General features: G+C 42.4%; 1 protein-coding gene across 2 annotated transcripts in view; it reads left to right on the plus strand.

Annotated features, from left to right (window-relative positions):
• The first annotated feature begins 23 nt into the window (after positions 1–23).
• Mcm8 (minichromosome maintenance 8 homologous recombination repair factor) overlaps positions 24–17,464 on the plus strand; it is a 29,173-nt gene continuing 11,732 nt past the window's right edge. Inside the window, exons 1-12 of one of the 2 annotated variants that reach the window (XM_051144690.1) lie at positions 24–206; positions 649–732; positions 2,322–2,404; positions 2,796–2,945; positions 4,246–4,349; positions 6,301–6,499; positions 7,444–7,529; positions 9,454–9,605; positions 9,926–10,121; positions 12,612–12,642; positions 13,687–13,827; positions 16,810–16,951. In XM_051144690.1, coding sequence (XP_051000647.1) covers positions 59–206; positions 649–732; positions 2,322–2,404; positions 2,796–2,945; positions 4,246–4,349; positions 6,301–6,499; positions 7,444–7,529; positions 9,454–9,605; positions 9,926–10,121; positions 12,612–12,642; positions 13,687–13,827; positions 16,810–16,951 — 1,516 coding nt within the window. In that variant the 5' untranslated portion in view covers positions 24–58. Of the gene's footprint in view, positions 207–641; positions 892–2,321; positions 2,405–2,795; positions 2,946–4,245; positions 4,350–6,300; positions 6,500–7,443; positions 7,530–9,453; positions 9,606–9,925; positions 10,122–12,611; positions 12,643–13,686; positions 13,828–16,809; positions 16,952–17,464 lie in introns of those variants that run through there. The other variant, XM_051144689.1, reaches the window with a different exon arrangement.

Below are 17,464 nucleotides of genomic sequence, written 5' to 3' on the forward strand. Positions count from 1 at the left end.
TTTTTTTTTTTTTACTATGTTATTACATTTTTAGGAGTGCTGTTGACTTTTAGAAGACATGAGTGGCACATACAGAGGGAGAGGTTTTGGACGAGGAAGATTTCAAAGCTGGAAAAGAGGAAGAGGAGGCGGGACCTTCTCAGGAAGGTGGAGAGAAAGAGAGCATGGCGCTGATGTGAGTAGAGCTACGGGAAAGCATACGTCTGGTAAGTGTGACCAGTGGTCGGTTTTGTTTCCTCTCAGGAAAGAAACAAGCCCAAAGGCCAGTAGATGGGGTGAGTAGGGAAGGGTGCCTGCCACCAAGCCTGATGACCCTCAGGTAGGTCCTTGGAACCTACTTGGTGGAAGGAGAGAACTGATGCCAGCAAGCTGTCCTCTGACCTTCCCACGTGCCCTGGTGGCATGTGTGGGCCCACAGTGGACAATACACAAAACACACACACACACACACACACACACACACACACACAAATAAATAAATACATAAATAAATAAATAAAATAAACCTCAGGGCAGTTTGACTGAAACTTCAGCCTGAAAATTAATACTTACAGTTCTCATTGAGACATCCAGTTCAGAGTCTACTAATAAAGATTATTTCAGGGGAAAGCCGCGCTTGCTTTTCACTAACCTGCTTTACTTTTTCAGACCAAGCTTCACAACCTTCGCTTCGACAGTCGACGTTGGATCAGTCCGTACCGTACAAGGGCTGGAAGCTTTACTTCTCTGAAGGTAGAGTTAGGGAAGACCCATGAGATACCTGGCCGCCTTTGGAGACCACATTCTGTTACCATGGTTCTGTTGAGTTTCCGCTGTAGACCTTTTGCTCTCCCAAACATTTGTTAGGAGCATTGATTTTATATATGTATCAGGAAACAAACCAACCGACTGGTGAGTGTTTCAAAAAAAGTGTTTAATGCGAGGATTTGGATATGGGTATGGAAGACTGAAAAGGCAGAAAGGCAGCACGGAGGCAACCTCCCAGGAAGTAGTGACTGGAATACAGGTGATTGAAGCTGGGCATCCATGGTAACTGAGAACGGAGCAGATGTTACTGGAGCCTGGAACTGTAGCTGTTCTGTGCAGTAGCAGAGATGCTGAGGAGACCTGGAACGAGGGGCTGGAGTGAGCATGCTTCTTGTTGTTCTGGGGTCTGAGCTCGGTGCCCAGAAGGACACTCACTCTGAAACCCTCTTTTAGCCTCTGCAGATACCTGCGTGTGTGGCATACTCAAACACACACACACACACACACACACACACACACACACGCTTAAAAGTAAATCTTAAAAAATAAAAAGAATGAAAGCAAGAATAATTTCTTTCATACGTCTTGCCACCTTCCAGCCCTTATAGTGTTTCCAACTGGCTGAACCTAGAGGTTGCCTGGGAAATTGGGCACAGGTGTCAATCAGTGTCACAGCAGGAAACAGAGTAGTGACAGGCTGAGTACCAAGAGCTGGATGGCACTTGAGGTTTGTGTAGGAAAGAATGCTGTCTATTACCAGACGTTTCCTGAAGTGCAGAGCTGTTGCTCCTCCATTTTCTTATGGCGTCTCCATGTTTATCTCTTATGAGGTGTGGCTTTTGTTCTTATTTTTATTTATAGCTGTGAGTTTCCCCCTCCAGAATTCCACAGTGCTTACGGTCAAGGATCCTGTCTTGTGACAGATTTTCAGTATTCATTCTGGGAATGAATTCCTTTTCCCCCTCCCTATTAGTTTGATAGAAGTGTCTCATAGAAGATCTGTTGTTCCTTCAGGATACATTAACCACCAACATTTTCATCATTGCCCTAGTAGCTAGCTCAGGGCACTGTGAGTGACCTTTAGGTGACTAAAGATGGAATTCAAGAGATATCCTGCTTAAAATTGGCCCATTTCATTAGACTGTTTATGTGAGAGAGAAATTTAAACATCCTATAAAACTTTGCAAACATATAAAAAGGTAGCATTACAATTTTGAGATTACAGGTAAGCGTTGGTCTGTCTCAGATTTTGGGAAATTATTTGACAAGTGGCAATTTGAACAAGTAGAATTTACTTTGCAAAGATAGTGATTGTCTTAAGCTCTGTTCATATGCACGGCTTTGCATTTATTACAATGTTTAGTTTAAGTTTACTGTACAGGACTTTTATATACATGTTAGGTTGTTCAGACATTAGTTTTCTTAAAGTCTCAAGTATTCATCCCATTGTTATCCAGATGTAATCACACACAAAGGAAGAGAGGAGGGAACATGTGTTTAAGGGATCTATCTCAGGAATAGAAAAATGCTTTCATGTGTGATTATTGGTGCTAACGATGTATCTGTTGGGTTAGTTTACAGTAATAACTCTCCTTTAATTGAGAAGATTCAAGCATTTGAGAAGTTCTTCACAAGGCACATTGACTTATATGATAAGGTGAGTGCTTTCTGTAGCACCATTGGCCGGCTGCCTTCGTGTACCCTTTATACTGGGCAGTGTGTTTCCAGGGCTAGTGAGCATGAGGCCTGGAAGTGGATGGGTGTCGCCTGGATCCTGGCTCTGCAGTTTACCAGCAGTGTGCACCTAAGTGAGCTACATTCTCCCCACTTTTGCTTTCTCATCCTTGGAGATATTGCTATAAATACCAACCTCAAAAGTTTGTTAAGTATATGCACATAAATATATTTGTAGTATTGCAGCTATGTGACAAAACTTAGAATTATTACTGTGTTGGCTACTATATACATTGAGAGTGTGTACTAAATGGTCACTTATAATAATTGACTCAAAAAAGCAACTGTTACATTTAAATTTTAATCTTTTACAGGATGAAATAGAAAGAAAGGGAAGCATTTTGGTGGACTTTAAAGAACTGACAAAAGATGATGAAATGACTAACTTGATTCCAGATATAGAAAACTCACTAAGAGATGCCCCTGAGAAAACCCTGGCATGTATGGGTCTGGCAATACATCAGGTAATTTGGCCAAAATTTTAAAAGGAGCTGTCATAGTGTCTGTACGTTTCAGTTGTGAGCCTAACCTTTAATGGCTAAGCCATCTTTCCAGCCTGTGTCTGTATGTTTTAAAAGGTACTTTGCTTTTACTAACAGAAGTTGGCTAGAATTTAAAGATTGAGGTCTTCCCCTAAGAGATAGCAAGTTTAGCCTATGTACAATTTACTTGAATTAGTTTGATCTCATTAAGGACACAGAAGTCATACTTACTTCTTGAGGAGGTATCTGACTTCATGGGAAATGCAAAACAGGCATGGTGTTAGGAACTTGGAGCAAAGGACCTGGCCTCAGATGTAGTTTCTTTGATATCAGGAAAATCACATATTTTCCTGAGGGCCCCACATGTAAACTGGAAGTAACAGTATGGTCAGTGCTTCTATCAGTTTTCCTCAGAGACAAATAACACAACACCCTCATAAATGCTTCAAGGTAAAAGGAAGTAGATCCCAAGTCAGGCATCTGGGTGCCTTCAGAGGTTGGGGTAGAATGGGGAAAGTCAGAGGAAGACATGGGCTTAGGATAGGTCTTAAGGGGGTTACTTAGAATCTGGACACAGCAGGGGCGGTCAGGGCATCAGGGCGCAGCAACAGATCATCACACAATTGTGTATGCTGTAGGATGGTCACCTTGTCATCAGACCCGGCCAGTCCGTTATTTCTCTAGCCAGGCAGCCACCTCATCTCTTGACTCTGACGTGCGCTAAGCAACTTCCTTCCCATCCTTCCTGCTCTGGCTTATGCTAAGACTTGCCCTACAGATTTTTTTTTTTTAGTGGAACCCAGTGGGTAATGCCTTTGAGGGCTGTTATTTTATTTTTTGTGTATGAGTGTTTTGCCCACATGTATATATTGTGTGTGACTAGTATCCAAAGAGGTCAGAAAAAGGCATCGGTTCCTCTAGAACTGGACGTATGGATGGTTTTGAGCCACCGTGCTGGGAACTGATTCTTGGTCCTTTGCAAGAGCAGCAAATGTTTTTAACTGGTGAGCCATCTCTCTAGCTCCTACTATAAGGACTTTTAATGTTAAGCTTATTTGGGGCAAAAGGTGGTAAGTAGCTAGGGATGCTGAGGTTTTCTGGTACAGGCACAAGAGAATCCACGTCAAACAATCCAAAGCAAAATAAATAGTCATAGTCAAGTATCAGTCTTTTAAATGACTACCAGAGCACTGTTTACTGTTTTCTGGGCTGTTCATGAACTTTGGGTTCTCTATGAGAATTCTGCTTAAAGAGAATATTTGTCTTTCAATTTTCGACTAAGGTGTTAACTAAGGACCTTGAAAGGCATGCAGCTGAGTTGCAAGCTCAAGAGGGATTGTCTGATGCTGGTGAGACAATGGTAAATGTGCCACATATTTATGCAAGGTGAGAAACTTGATGCTATTTTTTTTCTCAATAACTTTGGTTATTGTATAAACAAATACAATTTGTGAATTTTTTTATATGTACCTAAACTGTTACTTTGTTTTTATTTTCCTCCCATCCTGGGCTGGCTTTTCTTATTTCACCTCTCAGCTTTTGACTGGACTCCTTCCTCCCCTCAAACAGCCCTCGCTTCTCTTTTCCTGGCACAGAAACATTACCCTCTCTTGTTTCCCGCTCCTGTCTCCCTTCAGACTTGTTCCCCCACTCTTATGACCCTTTCTGCTTTCATGTCTCTGTAAATCTAGACTTCATGAATAAGAACAAGCAAGCTGTGTGGGTATTTCTCAGTTTTGTGTTCCTGTTTAATGTAATGATCCCAATTCTATTTTCATTCAAGTGTCATAATTCATTCTTGTTTATAATTGAATAAAACTCCATTATATGCCACATTTTCCTTACCTGCTTATGTATTACAGACATCTAGGCTAGTTCGTTACTTGGCTATTGTAGAGAGTATAGCAATAAACAAGAGTGTGCAAGTATCTCTGCGCGCTCACTTGGGATCTTTCAGGTTTATACTTAGTGGTACAGCTGAGTCAATTGATAATTCTATTTGTCATTTTTTAGGGATCTCATATTGATTTACCAGTTTATATTCCCATCAGCAGTCTATAAGTGATTCTGACAGCATTTGTTGTCATTTTTTTTTGTTGTTGATAGTCATTCTGACTGAGATGAAATCTCAAAGCAGTTTTAATTTTGCTCTTCCCTAGTGCCTAATGACAGCAAAATCTGTTGGTCATTTGTATCTTTTCCCTTGTGAACTATATTCAGTGTATTAACAAGAACTTTGGATTGCTGAGATAGCCCAGTAGGTAAGAGGTGCCACCACTGAGCCTGATGACCTGGGCTCAGTCCCCAGAACCCATGCAGTGGAAGGAGAGAACCGGCTCCCACATGTCGTCCTCTGACTTCCACATGCACGCACACATCAGTAAATGCTACGAACAACAGCAACAACAACAAAGAAGCAAAGCCAGAATAAACAAGAAAACCAATGTTTCTTGCTAATTTGATACCATAATCAAACCAGGTTACTGAGAATTATTCAAAGACTTCGTGAAACAAGTTAACATTTTTCTACTCAAGTAAGCTGATTTCCCGACCTGAAAACTTTTGTGAAGATTGGTTTTAACTTGTAAAGGCAACTGTATAAATGTGGTAGTTTGTGGATTGTGCTTTGTTAAATTCTTAGGTTTACGTTGACACAAGAGAGTTATTCTTTGTAATATTTTCAGATTTGTAAATTCTTTAAATTTAGGGCTTCATTTTTCTTTTCCAAAATTTATAGAAGATTTTGCAACGTCTTTAAAAAGAAGTTAGACTGAGTAACGTACACATCATTAATCCCAGGACCCAAGAAGGTGATCTCAAAGTTCAAGACCTGCTTCAAAACAACAACAAAAAACAGGGCGGGGCAGAGGGGAGGGGGGCCGAAAAGGGGGGAAAGAAAGGGAGAGGAAAAAAAAAAGAAAAAAAAAGTTAGAATTTTCCTTTTGGTTTTTGTTTGTTTTGTTTTGTTTTAGGTTTTGGATTTTTGTTATGTTTTTCAAGACAGAGTTTCTCTGTGTAGCCTTGGCTGTCCTGGACTTGCTTTGCAAACCAGGTTGGCCTTCAACTCACAGTGAAGTGCCTGCTTCTGCCTCCCGAGTCCTGGGATTAAAGAGGTGCACCACCACGCCCAGCTTCCTTTTTTCTTCTTTAATTCTTCCCCTCCCTAGTCAGCAATATATGGGAATTAACATTTTTCATTTTTTTATAAAATTTAACTCATGATATTTCTGGTATATAGAGAGATGAATTCTGTGGATGCTCCCAAAAGGAACTTGTGAAAATACATCTCTCATTCATTCTAAGTTTATAGATAGACACATCCTTTTTTTATTTTTAGAGTGTACAACTATGAGCCGTTAACACACCTCAAGAATGTCCGAGCAACTTACTATGGAAAGTACATCTCTATAAGAGGGACTGTGGTTCGAGTCAGTAACATAAAGCCTCTTTGCACCAAGATGGCTTTTCGTTGTGCTGCATGTGGAGAGATTCAGAGTTTTCCTCTTCCAGATGGAAAGTACAATCTTCCTACCAAGGTGATATGTTCACTGATTGACTTTACTGAGAAGGCACATCAGCTAACAGAAAACACCAGTGTTTTTGAACAGAGGTGCCGCATAGCGAATGCCCTTTCTCTTAGAATTATTATGTCTCATGACTTGGTTTAGAAGGCTGGAAGACCCCTCACCTGGGCAATTCCGCCTCCCTGTCTTTAAGGAGTTGCCATCACATGATGGGTGAAGCAGATAGACCAGCTTCCTACCTTTCTTGTGGTCTGGTGTTGGCTTTTCACAGTATGGCAGATCAGAGTTTGTAGTCTATTCATGGCTAATGACAGCTGCTCTGGAAAGAGATCAGTAGGTAGGCAGAAGGCGGCATTCCATAAGCCCACCTTGAAAGTCATGCAAAATGACTCCTGTCATAGTTGAGCCAGTCACAGACTGCCCAGATTCTAGGAGAGAAAATTGACTCCTGCTCCTGGTAGGGGGGTTATAGTGTTGTGTATGTGCTGCAGTGCCTTTAGCTTGTAAATGCATCTTGAGCTCCAAACACCAAACAAGTGACTTAGGAAAACTTGAACACAACTTGCATATACAATGAGAACTACTTGTCAAGTGGCCAGGAGTGTGAAGGGGGCTAGAGGAGAGCTGAGGGTGATGAAGATCCTCAGCGAAAGGCTCTTCAAAAGTAGGCGATTGGGTCAAAGCCTGTGCACAGAGGGAGGAGGGGCAGTCAGGGAGCCCAAGCACTGGGAGCCTGCCTGGGATGCAGGAAAGCGTAGTGTATGAGATGGGGGTAGGTGGGGAGCGTTGGCTACTCACAGCAAAAAGTAAGTACCGCAGAGGAGAAGGGGCAGCCAGAAAAGGGCCAAGAATGACATCTGAAGATTGTAGCAAGAAGTGGGCAAGGTTTTACCTTAGATTTGTTAAGGTGTGATCATGGCTTGCCAGAAGCTGAATGTAAATCGCCTCTTTTGCAGTGTCCTGTGCCCGCATGTCGAGGGAGGTCGTTTGCTCCTTTGCGCAGCTCTCCTCTCACAGTTACAATGGACTGGCAATTGATCAAGTAAGCGCTCAGACCGTTGTATAAAAGAGGCATTCTCGCTTTGCTCAGTAAATCTATGATGTTATTATATGTACCGTGGCAGTGCTTATTTGATGAGCCCATGTTTTAAAATGATGGTATCTCTTTGAAATTGCTTGGGCACTGGATTCCAGAAAGGATGAGGGATTGCATCCCATTGCTGCTGCGAGTGGCTCATCTTGTATCTAGATGAAGTGATCGATTGCACACTCGATGGCGGGCTGCGATGAGGTTGAAGCTTTAGATAAAGAACCATTTACAATTGGGCTGCTTTATGGTATGCTCTCATTTTCTGTTCAGCAGGTTACATTTACTCTTGGCTTGTTTTACAAGTCAGACACTATTTCTATATTTTTTAAAGATTTTTTTTTTTTATGTGTAGTATGTCTGTCTGAATGTATGGCGTGAGTGGGTGAGTGCCCATGGAGGTGAGAAGAAGGGCATTGGGCCCCAGAGCTGAAGTTACAGGCAGTTCACAGGTGCTGGGTCCTCTGGGAGAGCAGCAAGTGCTCTTCACCACTGAGCATCTCTCCAGCCTCCCGTGTATGCATTTTTATTATAAAGAGTTTGACAGCTCCTCAAGCCTAGGTAGTTTTATCTTCCCTGCTGTTAGTGAGAGGTCTGATGCTGTTTGGACTCTCATTCCCTGAAGAGTGCTGGGCTCCACCCCCCCTTTGTTATCTCTTTCTGTGCAGTTATGAAGGAATATTTAGTTACCCTCATGCCCTTGACACCTTTTGTCTCTGAGTTGTCTTTAGCTGACAGTCCACTATGCACCGTTTTCTCCTTGGATTTCCTGTCTGGTGTATCCCTTAGGACATTACCCATTGCCTTGTGTTTGCCTTACCCCTTCACACGCTTTCTAAATTAAATTGGACTTTTGTTGTAGCAGTTGTAGAAATGTTTGCTTTTTATGTGCTTTGTTGTTGCTGTATTGAGAGACAGTAACTGTTGTGCTCACGGGTAACACGTGCCCACAATTCTTCCTTAGCACTGGGTTACAGACAGGCACCACCTGGGCTGACCGTGCGGCTGTATTTTCTGATGTCATACTGTCCTCCCTATGTTCTGGTCTCAGAACACTTTTTATTTCATTTTATGGCATGCCCTCAGGCTCCTGGTTTTTTCTCTTCTTTTCCTTGAATTATTGCCATTTCAAAGATGAGGTGAGAGTTGTTAGGAGAGGAGGGCTCGTCTTCGCTGCTCTCTGCGGCTTGGAGGTTCTCCTCCGTGGGCCTTCCCCCTCAGTAAGCCGAGGAGTGCTGGGTATTGCGATCTCAGATGCTGAAATGAGGAGGCATTATTCTGGAGTTGAGAAAGCCTTGTGCTCCTCCCTTAAAAGGCATTTGCTATTTCTATAGGACACTGCTCCCACTGCCTGACGGTAAATTCTCATTCCTTCCCTACCTGACTGCTCACTCCTTCCAAACAAATTCTAAATGCTTATTTCTGTACTGTCCATTGCTACCCACCATCCACCCCATTTTGAGAGCCTCTTGGGGTTCTGCTGACAATCTGGAGTGCCACTTCTCTCTACCCTTGTGAGTTTTACCTGTGCGTTCTGGACTTCATTTTGCTTTGTCCATCACTACTATTTACCATTTTTAGAAATTTCCATAATGCCTCCTTTGTTGATGCCCTTTTTCGCATGTTCCAAACTTGTCTTCACTTCTTTGGTGAGTTATTTGTTGGGTTCTTGAGTGAATGCTAGGTGAGTGAGTACACATGTTCATTTTGCTGTCCTGAATTGGAAACTGCTAACGTGATTTTGGATATATCACTGAATTTCTTAAAAACCAGTTTGCCTTCATCTAGAACAGCATTATATAGATCCTGACTACTCAGCATCTGTATAGAAACAACAGAAAGTAAGATGTATTCTAATTGAAAACGTGGAATGCCTTAGAATCCAGGAGCTGATGTCGGACACACAGAGAGAACCAGGCCGGATCCCTCGAACAATAGAATGTGAACTTGTTCATGATCTCGTAGACAGTTGTGTCCCAGGAGATACAGTGACTATTACTGGAATTGTCAAAGTCTCAAATACTGAAGAAGGTATGTTGTATCTTTCATGACTGTCTCTCAACAGTGATATGTTAGCTTCTTTCTCTGTTTGATATACTTCTGCATCTTCAAATAATTTAGGAAATTCCTTGTTCTTTATGTAAGATGAAGTGTTGGTGTCTGATGCTTGTAATTCAGCCCTCAGGAAGCTGAAGGAGAAGGGTTGTCACAGTTTGAGGTTAGTCTTGAGGCCTTGTCTCTAAAAAGCCTCAAGTGAGTAAAAGTCACTGAGTCAATAAATCTTGTTTAACCTTCTAGTCAAGTTTTGTTTGGAAAATGAAAACACTACATTTAATATTTTGAATTTACAGGTTCTCGAAATAAGAATGATAAGTGCATGTTCCTTTTGTACATTGAAGCAAATTCTGTTAGCAACAGCAAAGGACAGAAAGCACAGACAGCAGAGGGTGGGTGTAAGCAAGGAGCGCTGATGGAGTTCTCACTTAAAGACTTGTATGCTGTCCAGGAGATCCAGGCTGAAGAGAACCTGCTTAAGCTCATTGTCAAGTATGTATCAAGTTACCCAAGGCTCTGTTATGGGTGTGCATGGCAGCGTGCCCTCTGTTATGGGTGTGCATGGCAGCGTGCCCTCTGTTATGGGTGTGCATGGTAGCGTGCCCTTTGTTATGGGTGTGCATGGCAGCGTGCCCTTGTTACTCGTCAAAAACTCCAGACAGAGTGCTTAACAAATTTGAGTCCATAGGCCAATAAAGCTCGCTGTCTTTTGGTCCAGGACTTGTGAAAGTTTTTATATTTTTGAATGGCTAAGACAAAATGAGTACTTTGTAACACAGAAAAGTAGGTGAGATTGAGGTGTTGGTGCCTGTGAATAAGGACAGAGCCACATTCAATGACTTACATGATATCCCAGCTGCCTTTGCACTGTGGTGACAGAGTGAGTGGTAGCAACGGAAACATACACATGACAATGGATGTTTGTGCTGATACCTTTTTAGAAAAAGTGATGCCCAGCTTAACTGATGACCGTCTCACACACTTCCATGCAGGTGTTAGTTCGTAGCGCACTTATCATAATTAATATAGTGTGCTTTTGGCATTCAACAATTTGGGAGTAATTTTGAAGAAATGGGGACAATCAAGAGGCTGAACTTGCCATACCTGGGGAGGTGAAGAAGGCAGACTTGGAATGCATTCTGGGAGGAAACTGACCTGTCCTGCTTTCCTTCTTTCAAGGTTTTGGGCTCGAGAATTGAGACTTTTTCTTTCTTTTTCTTTTTTGCCAATTGAAGAAAGTTTTGAGTTACTTGAGTTCTTGTCCTTAAACTCTCAGACTTCCCATCCTCAGATAGCCATCCTGATGTACTCTGGGAAAGCTAGTGCTATGACGGGTCAGCGTGTAAGCTACATAGGAGTTGTCTGAGCAGGCAGGCAGTTGCTCAAGGAACAGCCATGTTGCGACTGAGACGCCTCTGTCATTCCTCTAAAAAGTGAAGTGTAGCATCTTAGTGGTCCTTTCCCATTGCCTTGTTTGTGATTTCATTATCCAAACTAGAGTTTTTCAAGGCCTTTTATTTTATTTATCTAGCAGATTGGCAAATGAGGTGGGCTATATTTTTCGAAAGTTTTTAGTGAAAAATGCCCCACCTGTCTCATTTGCATATTGTTAGTGGTCGTCTTCTACACTACATGTTGGATATTTGAGACTGAGTCAATACAGGCTACAAGGCTGAAATTAGTTACATGCTGGACCTTTGGAAAGTATATTGGCCAATACTAGATGACAGAACAGAGAAGATAGTATTAGAATTGCCACTATATGGCAAGTTACGCTTTAGTTTAGATTTCTTGGGAAGCAAGATTTGCTTAAATGTTATTTATTTAGGAGAAGAGCTCAGAAATAGCAGGAAGGCAGGAGTAATACAGAGAAGGGATGGCAACCGAGCTGGGGTCCCTAGTGAGGTTACCATAGGCTGCCTCCTGGGGACCTAGATTTGAGGAGCAGCCCAGCACTTCTGTTCTGCCCTTGTGTCTACTGAGGATGCTTCTGTGGCCGTAGGAAAGTCTGTGATAGACAGTACAGTGCTTGGCAGGAAGTGGGTGGCAGTTAGACGGGAACATGGTAAAGATGAGTTCCAAGTGCACCTGCTTGTGTTTACATTTATTGAATAAAACAGGAGGAAGATTTACACTTTACTCCTGGTTACTGCCCTGTGCATTTTTAGGTGTTCCTTGCTTACACGTGTCCATATGCAAATGTGTGTGTGTGTTTGTATGCACGTGCATGTGTGCATGCATTATGTTGACAATCAAGTATGTTTCTAGTGTTTCTCAGTCACTAAGCAGCTTATGTTTTGAGCCTGTCCGTCAGTGAACCTGGAGTTTAGGCTTGGCTAGGCTGGGCAGTGAGCACCAGGACCCAGTAGTCTCTACCTCCCCAGTGCTCAGCCCTGTGCCTGGCTTTTTATGTGGTGCTGGGAGTCTGGCTTCCTTGTGCTTTCACAGCAAGCATGCTACAGGCTGAAGCATCTCGCCAGCCCTTGTAGATCTGTTTCCTTATTCACATTCATAATCTGAATTGAGCTGAAAAGAAATGAAATTTTATATCACCTTCAAATGCTAATATTTGTGTTGAGCTCACTCATCTGTGTCCTCCGTTCAGCAACTTTACTCCACTGGTCCAAAATGTCTAATCAAAAAAACTCCAAAAAACTTTGAAACACAGAAGACCTGATAATAGCACATTTTACGTGTTAGTTCTGTCCAATCAGCTGTATACCGTATGTATACTTTACGATGTTTTGCAAGTACTCCCTCAGGCTCATGCATTTTACAGCATTCTTCCTTTTATAGATTAAATAAGACTTTAAAAAAGTTTACCATAAAAATAAAACTTACAGGGTTGAGGCGATGTAAAATTTGTCCATCTCCCCCTCCCCAGCTTTAGATACTAAAGGAAATTAAGCAAATTATAATGTAGATCTTCTAATGGATTTATGATATTTAAGTTAGAATTTAAAATTGTATTCTATTTTTCAGCTCACTTTGTCCTGTCATTTTTGGTCATGAAGTAAGTATATTACTTCAGCTTCATTCAAAAAGTATGTCAAATTGGAAATATTAATATTTAAAAGTAATGAGATTGTCCTACCAGCTATTAATGTTTTAATGTGAATCATCGTTCTCTTTAACAGCAGTTTTCAACCTAGGGGGCAGGGTTGCATATCAGATATTTACACTATTATTCTTAACACTAATAAACGTACAGTTACGAAGTACTGTCTACGGAAATCATTTTTTTGGTTGGGGTCACCATAACATGAGGAGCTGTAATAAAGGATTACAGCCTTAGGAAGGTTGACAGCCACTGGTTTATAACTGGACTATGTGGAAGGCAAGTAATACCCGTAAACTGTCAGTGGTTGCTGGGCATGGACCCCTCTCAAAGTGAGTAGACACTAACGTAAGCACAGAGGTGCTTCCCACTTTGGAATGGATTGTTGCCTTACAAAGGTGTTCTTAGCGATTGCTAAGATGCCACTAGTTGTTTTTAATCATTCTTTTTTTTTTTTTTTTAAAACAGAGTTTGTTTCTAGACAATTTTGCTTTTTGGGACAGACTTTTTCTTTGCTGTTCCAGGTAGCTTTGAGCCCATAATCCTCCTGCATCTGTATCTCAAGCTCTGCGATTGCAGACATGCACGGGGCTTTGCTTCTCAACTTTATTGTAAAATAAATAAATAAATAAAATTCAATCATGTTTAAAAAATATCCTGACTAGCCAGGCGTGGTGGCGCACACCTTTAATCCCAGCACTCGGGAGGCAGAGGCAGGTGGATCTCTGTGAGTTTGAAGCCAGCCTGGTCTACAAAGTGAGTCCAGAACAGCCAGGACTACATGGAAAAACCCTGTCTGGAAAAACAAACCAACCAGCAGATAACTAAAAGCACCCTGCTGGTGGAGTAGCTCAGGGCACAGCCCTGCCTGGCCCGCATGGCTGTGAGTACGCAGGAGTGGGAGCACGCAGGAGTGTGAACACGCAGGAGTGTGAATATGCAGGAGTGCCTCCTGCTAGTTATCTTAGTGTTGCTTTTCTGTCTCCTTCCGCACCTGAGCTTGTTAAAGCAGGCCTGACGTTAGCACTGTTCGGCGGTAGCCAGAAGTATGCAGACGACAAAAACAGGATTCCCATTCGAGGAGACCCACACGTCCTAATTGTTGGAGATCCAGGCTTGGGAAAGAGTCAAATGCTGCAGGTAGAAAAATCTTACTTGGTATTTTGCCTTTTGCTTGTATAATGTATGAGGTGATGTTTCTCAAAGCATGACACATTTGGGTTGCAGAGGATCTAGGTTGTCTAGGGGTACCGAGTAACTGGATTTGTGTGAGTAATGTGGACCTGTTTTCACATCAAGCCAGCATCGTGCCACGCAGATTAGACAGGCATCCTGGTCCATGGAGGTAGCAGCTATGTTGTCCATCATTGCACCTAGTCATACTTTGCTAGTCTACTGTGATGTGACTGCAGCAGTGGACACAGAGTGAAGGAAGCAGAGTGGGTCACGCACTCTCTGTCTGCAGGTGCATAAGCATCTTACTACTCCAGAATATTCAGGTGAAGGTACGGGATCTGTCTGTGTACATCTCCACAGTTTCTCTGAACCCAAAGCCAAGTAGCTTCTCGGACCAATCAGATTTAAGTCACAAAGACAATTCCATCTCTGCCAGGTAGAGCCTGCTGGTATTTCCTGCTTGGGTTCACGATGGCCCTAGAAGGTGCTGTTGCTTGGAGAGCTTATAGTTTTCTCAGAGTGACACCAGGTAGGCTTGCTGCAGTGTCCTTAGGGATGCCCACAAACCCCTCCTTCTTACGAAGGGCTCCTTGGTGCTTTGGTGAATTGCATTCCGCCTGAGTCTGATGAATCTTTGTCCAGCAGTTAAGCACTCTGGTATCTGGTATCTCATAGGTGTCTCTGAAGATGGAATAGGCAGCCTGAAGCTAGTGCTTGCACATCTGCAGCCGCCCCCCCCCCCCCAAAGCTGGTCCTGAAGTGCAGGCAGGCTTGCTCATCTTGCCATTCCACTCTCATCCCGTCTTTCACATGTGTCCTTTTTATTTCCTGTGGTTAAATATTAAACTGGTTATTTTAATTACTTTAAAACATTGCATCATTGTTTGGGACTCTTTGTCCAGAAGAGCCTACTTTAAACCTATGAGGGTTGTTACTGAGCCCTCGTAACAGCCTAATATCTGAGACAGGGTTATCTAGTTGTAAATGAAACAAAGTTTATAATAAAGGTGAAAGCAAAGGCTGGAGTGCTGGCTCAATGGCTAAGAGGACTTGGTACTCCTGTGGAGGACCTGGTTTATGTTCCCAGCACCCACATAGCAGATCACAACCATCTGTCTCCAGTTCTGGTAGGTTGATGCCCTCTTCTGGCCTCCATGGGCACTGCACATGTGCAGTGCACTTAATAAATGTATGCAAACATTCATCCAAATAAAAATTATAAATATTTTAAAAGAGGAAATGGTTAGCCAAATTATGCAGGAAAAGGTACATCCAGGGATCTAAATTGTTGAAATTTTCTTCTGTATTTTGGGGCATTTTGAATTAATGTTTCTATATAGGTAGATACAAGATACTGCTTTAATCTTCACAGTATCTGATTGTCAGTATGTCTCTTAAAATTTTATTTATATGTGTTTACACTGTGAAACTTTTTTTTTTTTAAGATTTATTTATTTATTCTGTATACAGTGTTCTGTCTGCATGTACAGAGGGCGCTAGATCTTATTACAGATGGTTGTGAGCCACTATGTGGTTGCTGGGAATTGAACTCAGGACCTTTGGAAGAGCAGCCAGTGCTCTTACCCTCTGAGCCATCTCTCCAGCCCCCGAAACTTTTTTTTTTAAATTTGTAAGTCCCTCTTGTTAAGTAAATGGTTCCACAGTCCATTTATTGGTCCTGAGAAAATTTTAATACCAAGAAATGACACTGTCTGTTTTAAACCTAGAATGATGCTTTTGAAGTGTTTGGTCAGGCTGGGGAATTGGCTCAGTGGATAAGCGCAGCACCTACATAAACAGCTGGGCCTGGCTGCACATCCCTACAACCCCAGTGCAACGTGACTGACAGTGGTAGACTTCTGGTTCAGTGAACAACTCTGTCTCAGAACAGTAGAAAGTGACGGAGGAAGATAGTCATCGACTGCACACGTACACAGTTGCACAATCCAAAAACAGTTTTTTAAAAGTGGTAACATTAGAGGCCAAGTTTTAAAAAATTAGACCAGCACTAACAGGAACCACCTAACATTTATTTACATTTCTACTTTCTTTTGACCACTTCGGAAGCCACCCCACTCTCAGAGCATTGCAGGACTTCTCAAAAAAGACTAATAAAGAGGGCTGAGAATGTGGCTCAGTTGACAGAATGCTTGCCTGGCACAGACAGAGAGACTACTGTGGCGGTGTATTCCTGTCAAACCAGCATTCCAAGGTCATCCTCTGCACCCCATAGTGAGTTTGAGGAGAGCCTCAGCTATATGAGACCATGTCTCAGGAAGAAAAAGTAAAAGTGGCTGCCCTTCCAGAGAACCCGAGTTTGGGTCCTAGTATCCATGTCAGGTGGCTCAGAATCACCTATAATTCCAGCTCTAGGAGATCCAAGGCCCTCTCCTGGCTTCTTTGGGCATCAGTGCATTTGTGGTACATACCATAAATATACATAAAAACCAAAAAAAGAGTAGCACAGGAAATGGGAGGTAGTTCAGGGATAGAGCACTTGCTTTCCATGTGCAAAACCCCTGGATCACAGCCTTTGACTATGATGGTCAGTGATTCCTTTTCATTGGTGTGTGTGTGTGTATGTGTGTGTGTGTGTGTGTGTGTGTGTGTGTGTGTGTGTGTGTCTGTGTTATTGCATGGAGGCAGTCAACTGATGTCAACTTTCTTTCTCTATCACTCTGCACCTTAATTTTTGAGATGGAATCTTTCACTATACTTTGGAGTTTGGAGTTTTGGGTAGACTTCCCGCAGGTCCCTGGGATCAGCCTGTTTCCACTCCTGAGTGCTGGGTTTATGGACTGATGGACGTTTCACAGCTGTGCCCAGCTTTTACATGGGAGCTGGGGATCCGGACTTCAGTTCTCATGCTGCATGGCAAAGCCTTTATACACTGAGCCATCTTTCCAGACTTCTGAATGATCCTTTCAAACCATTTGCTTTTAATAGGCGGCATGCAATGTGGCGCCACGTGGTGTGTATGTTTGTGGAAATACCACCACCAGCTCTGGTCTGACTGTGACCCTTTCAAAAGACAGTTCCTCTGGAGATTTTGCTTTGGAAGCTGGTGCCCTGGTGCTTGGTGACCAAGGTGAGACACCAAGGGGACTAATAATTCTGGGGCTTAAAAATATTTTCTTCTTGAAACAATCAATGGTCTTGCTATGTAGGTCAGATTGTCTCAAGAGGTAATAATCTAGTCTCTGCCACCTACGTGCTGGAATTAGAGGCATGTGCCACCACCTCTGGATTAGTCTCTTCATTTCAAAGAATTTACTTTCAGTTTGAGAGTCATTTCAACTGTCTCAATCAGGAATTAACAATGAGTGTCAAATAATAATTGAAAATATGGTACTGTCATTTTTATTTCTATTATATAATTGAAACTGATGTCATTGTTTTCAGAATCTTACAGCAAGTATAGCTAATTAAATATGGATAGTTTCTACACACACACACACACACACACACACACACCTCTTGTCACATTTGTGATCATTTGTGCTGAAGTTTTATGGTAAGTTCCTTATGGAGTCAGAGTGGACGATTCCTGTGGATCACCTCCTCCCTTGCCTACTGTGCATGTGTACAATGGGTACTTGTT

Source organism: Acomys russatus, chromosome 4, assembly GCF_903995435.1.
Source record: "Acomys russatus chromosome 4, mAcoRus1.1, whole genome shotgun sequence".
NCBI classification, from domain to species: domain Eukaryota; kingdom Metazoa; phylum Chordata; class Mammalia; order Rodentia; family Muridae; genus Acomys; species Acomys russatus.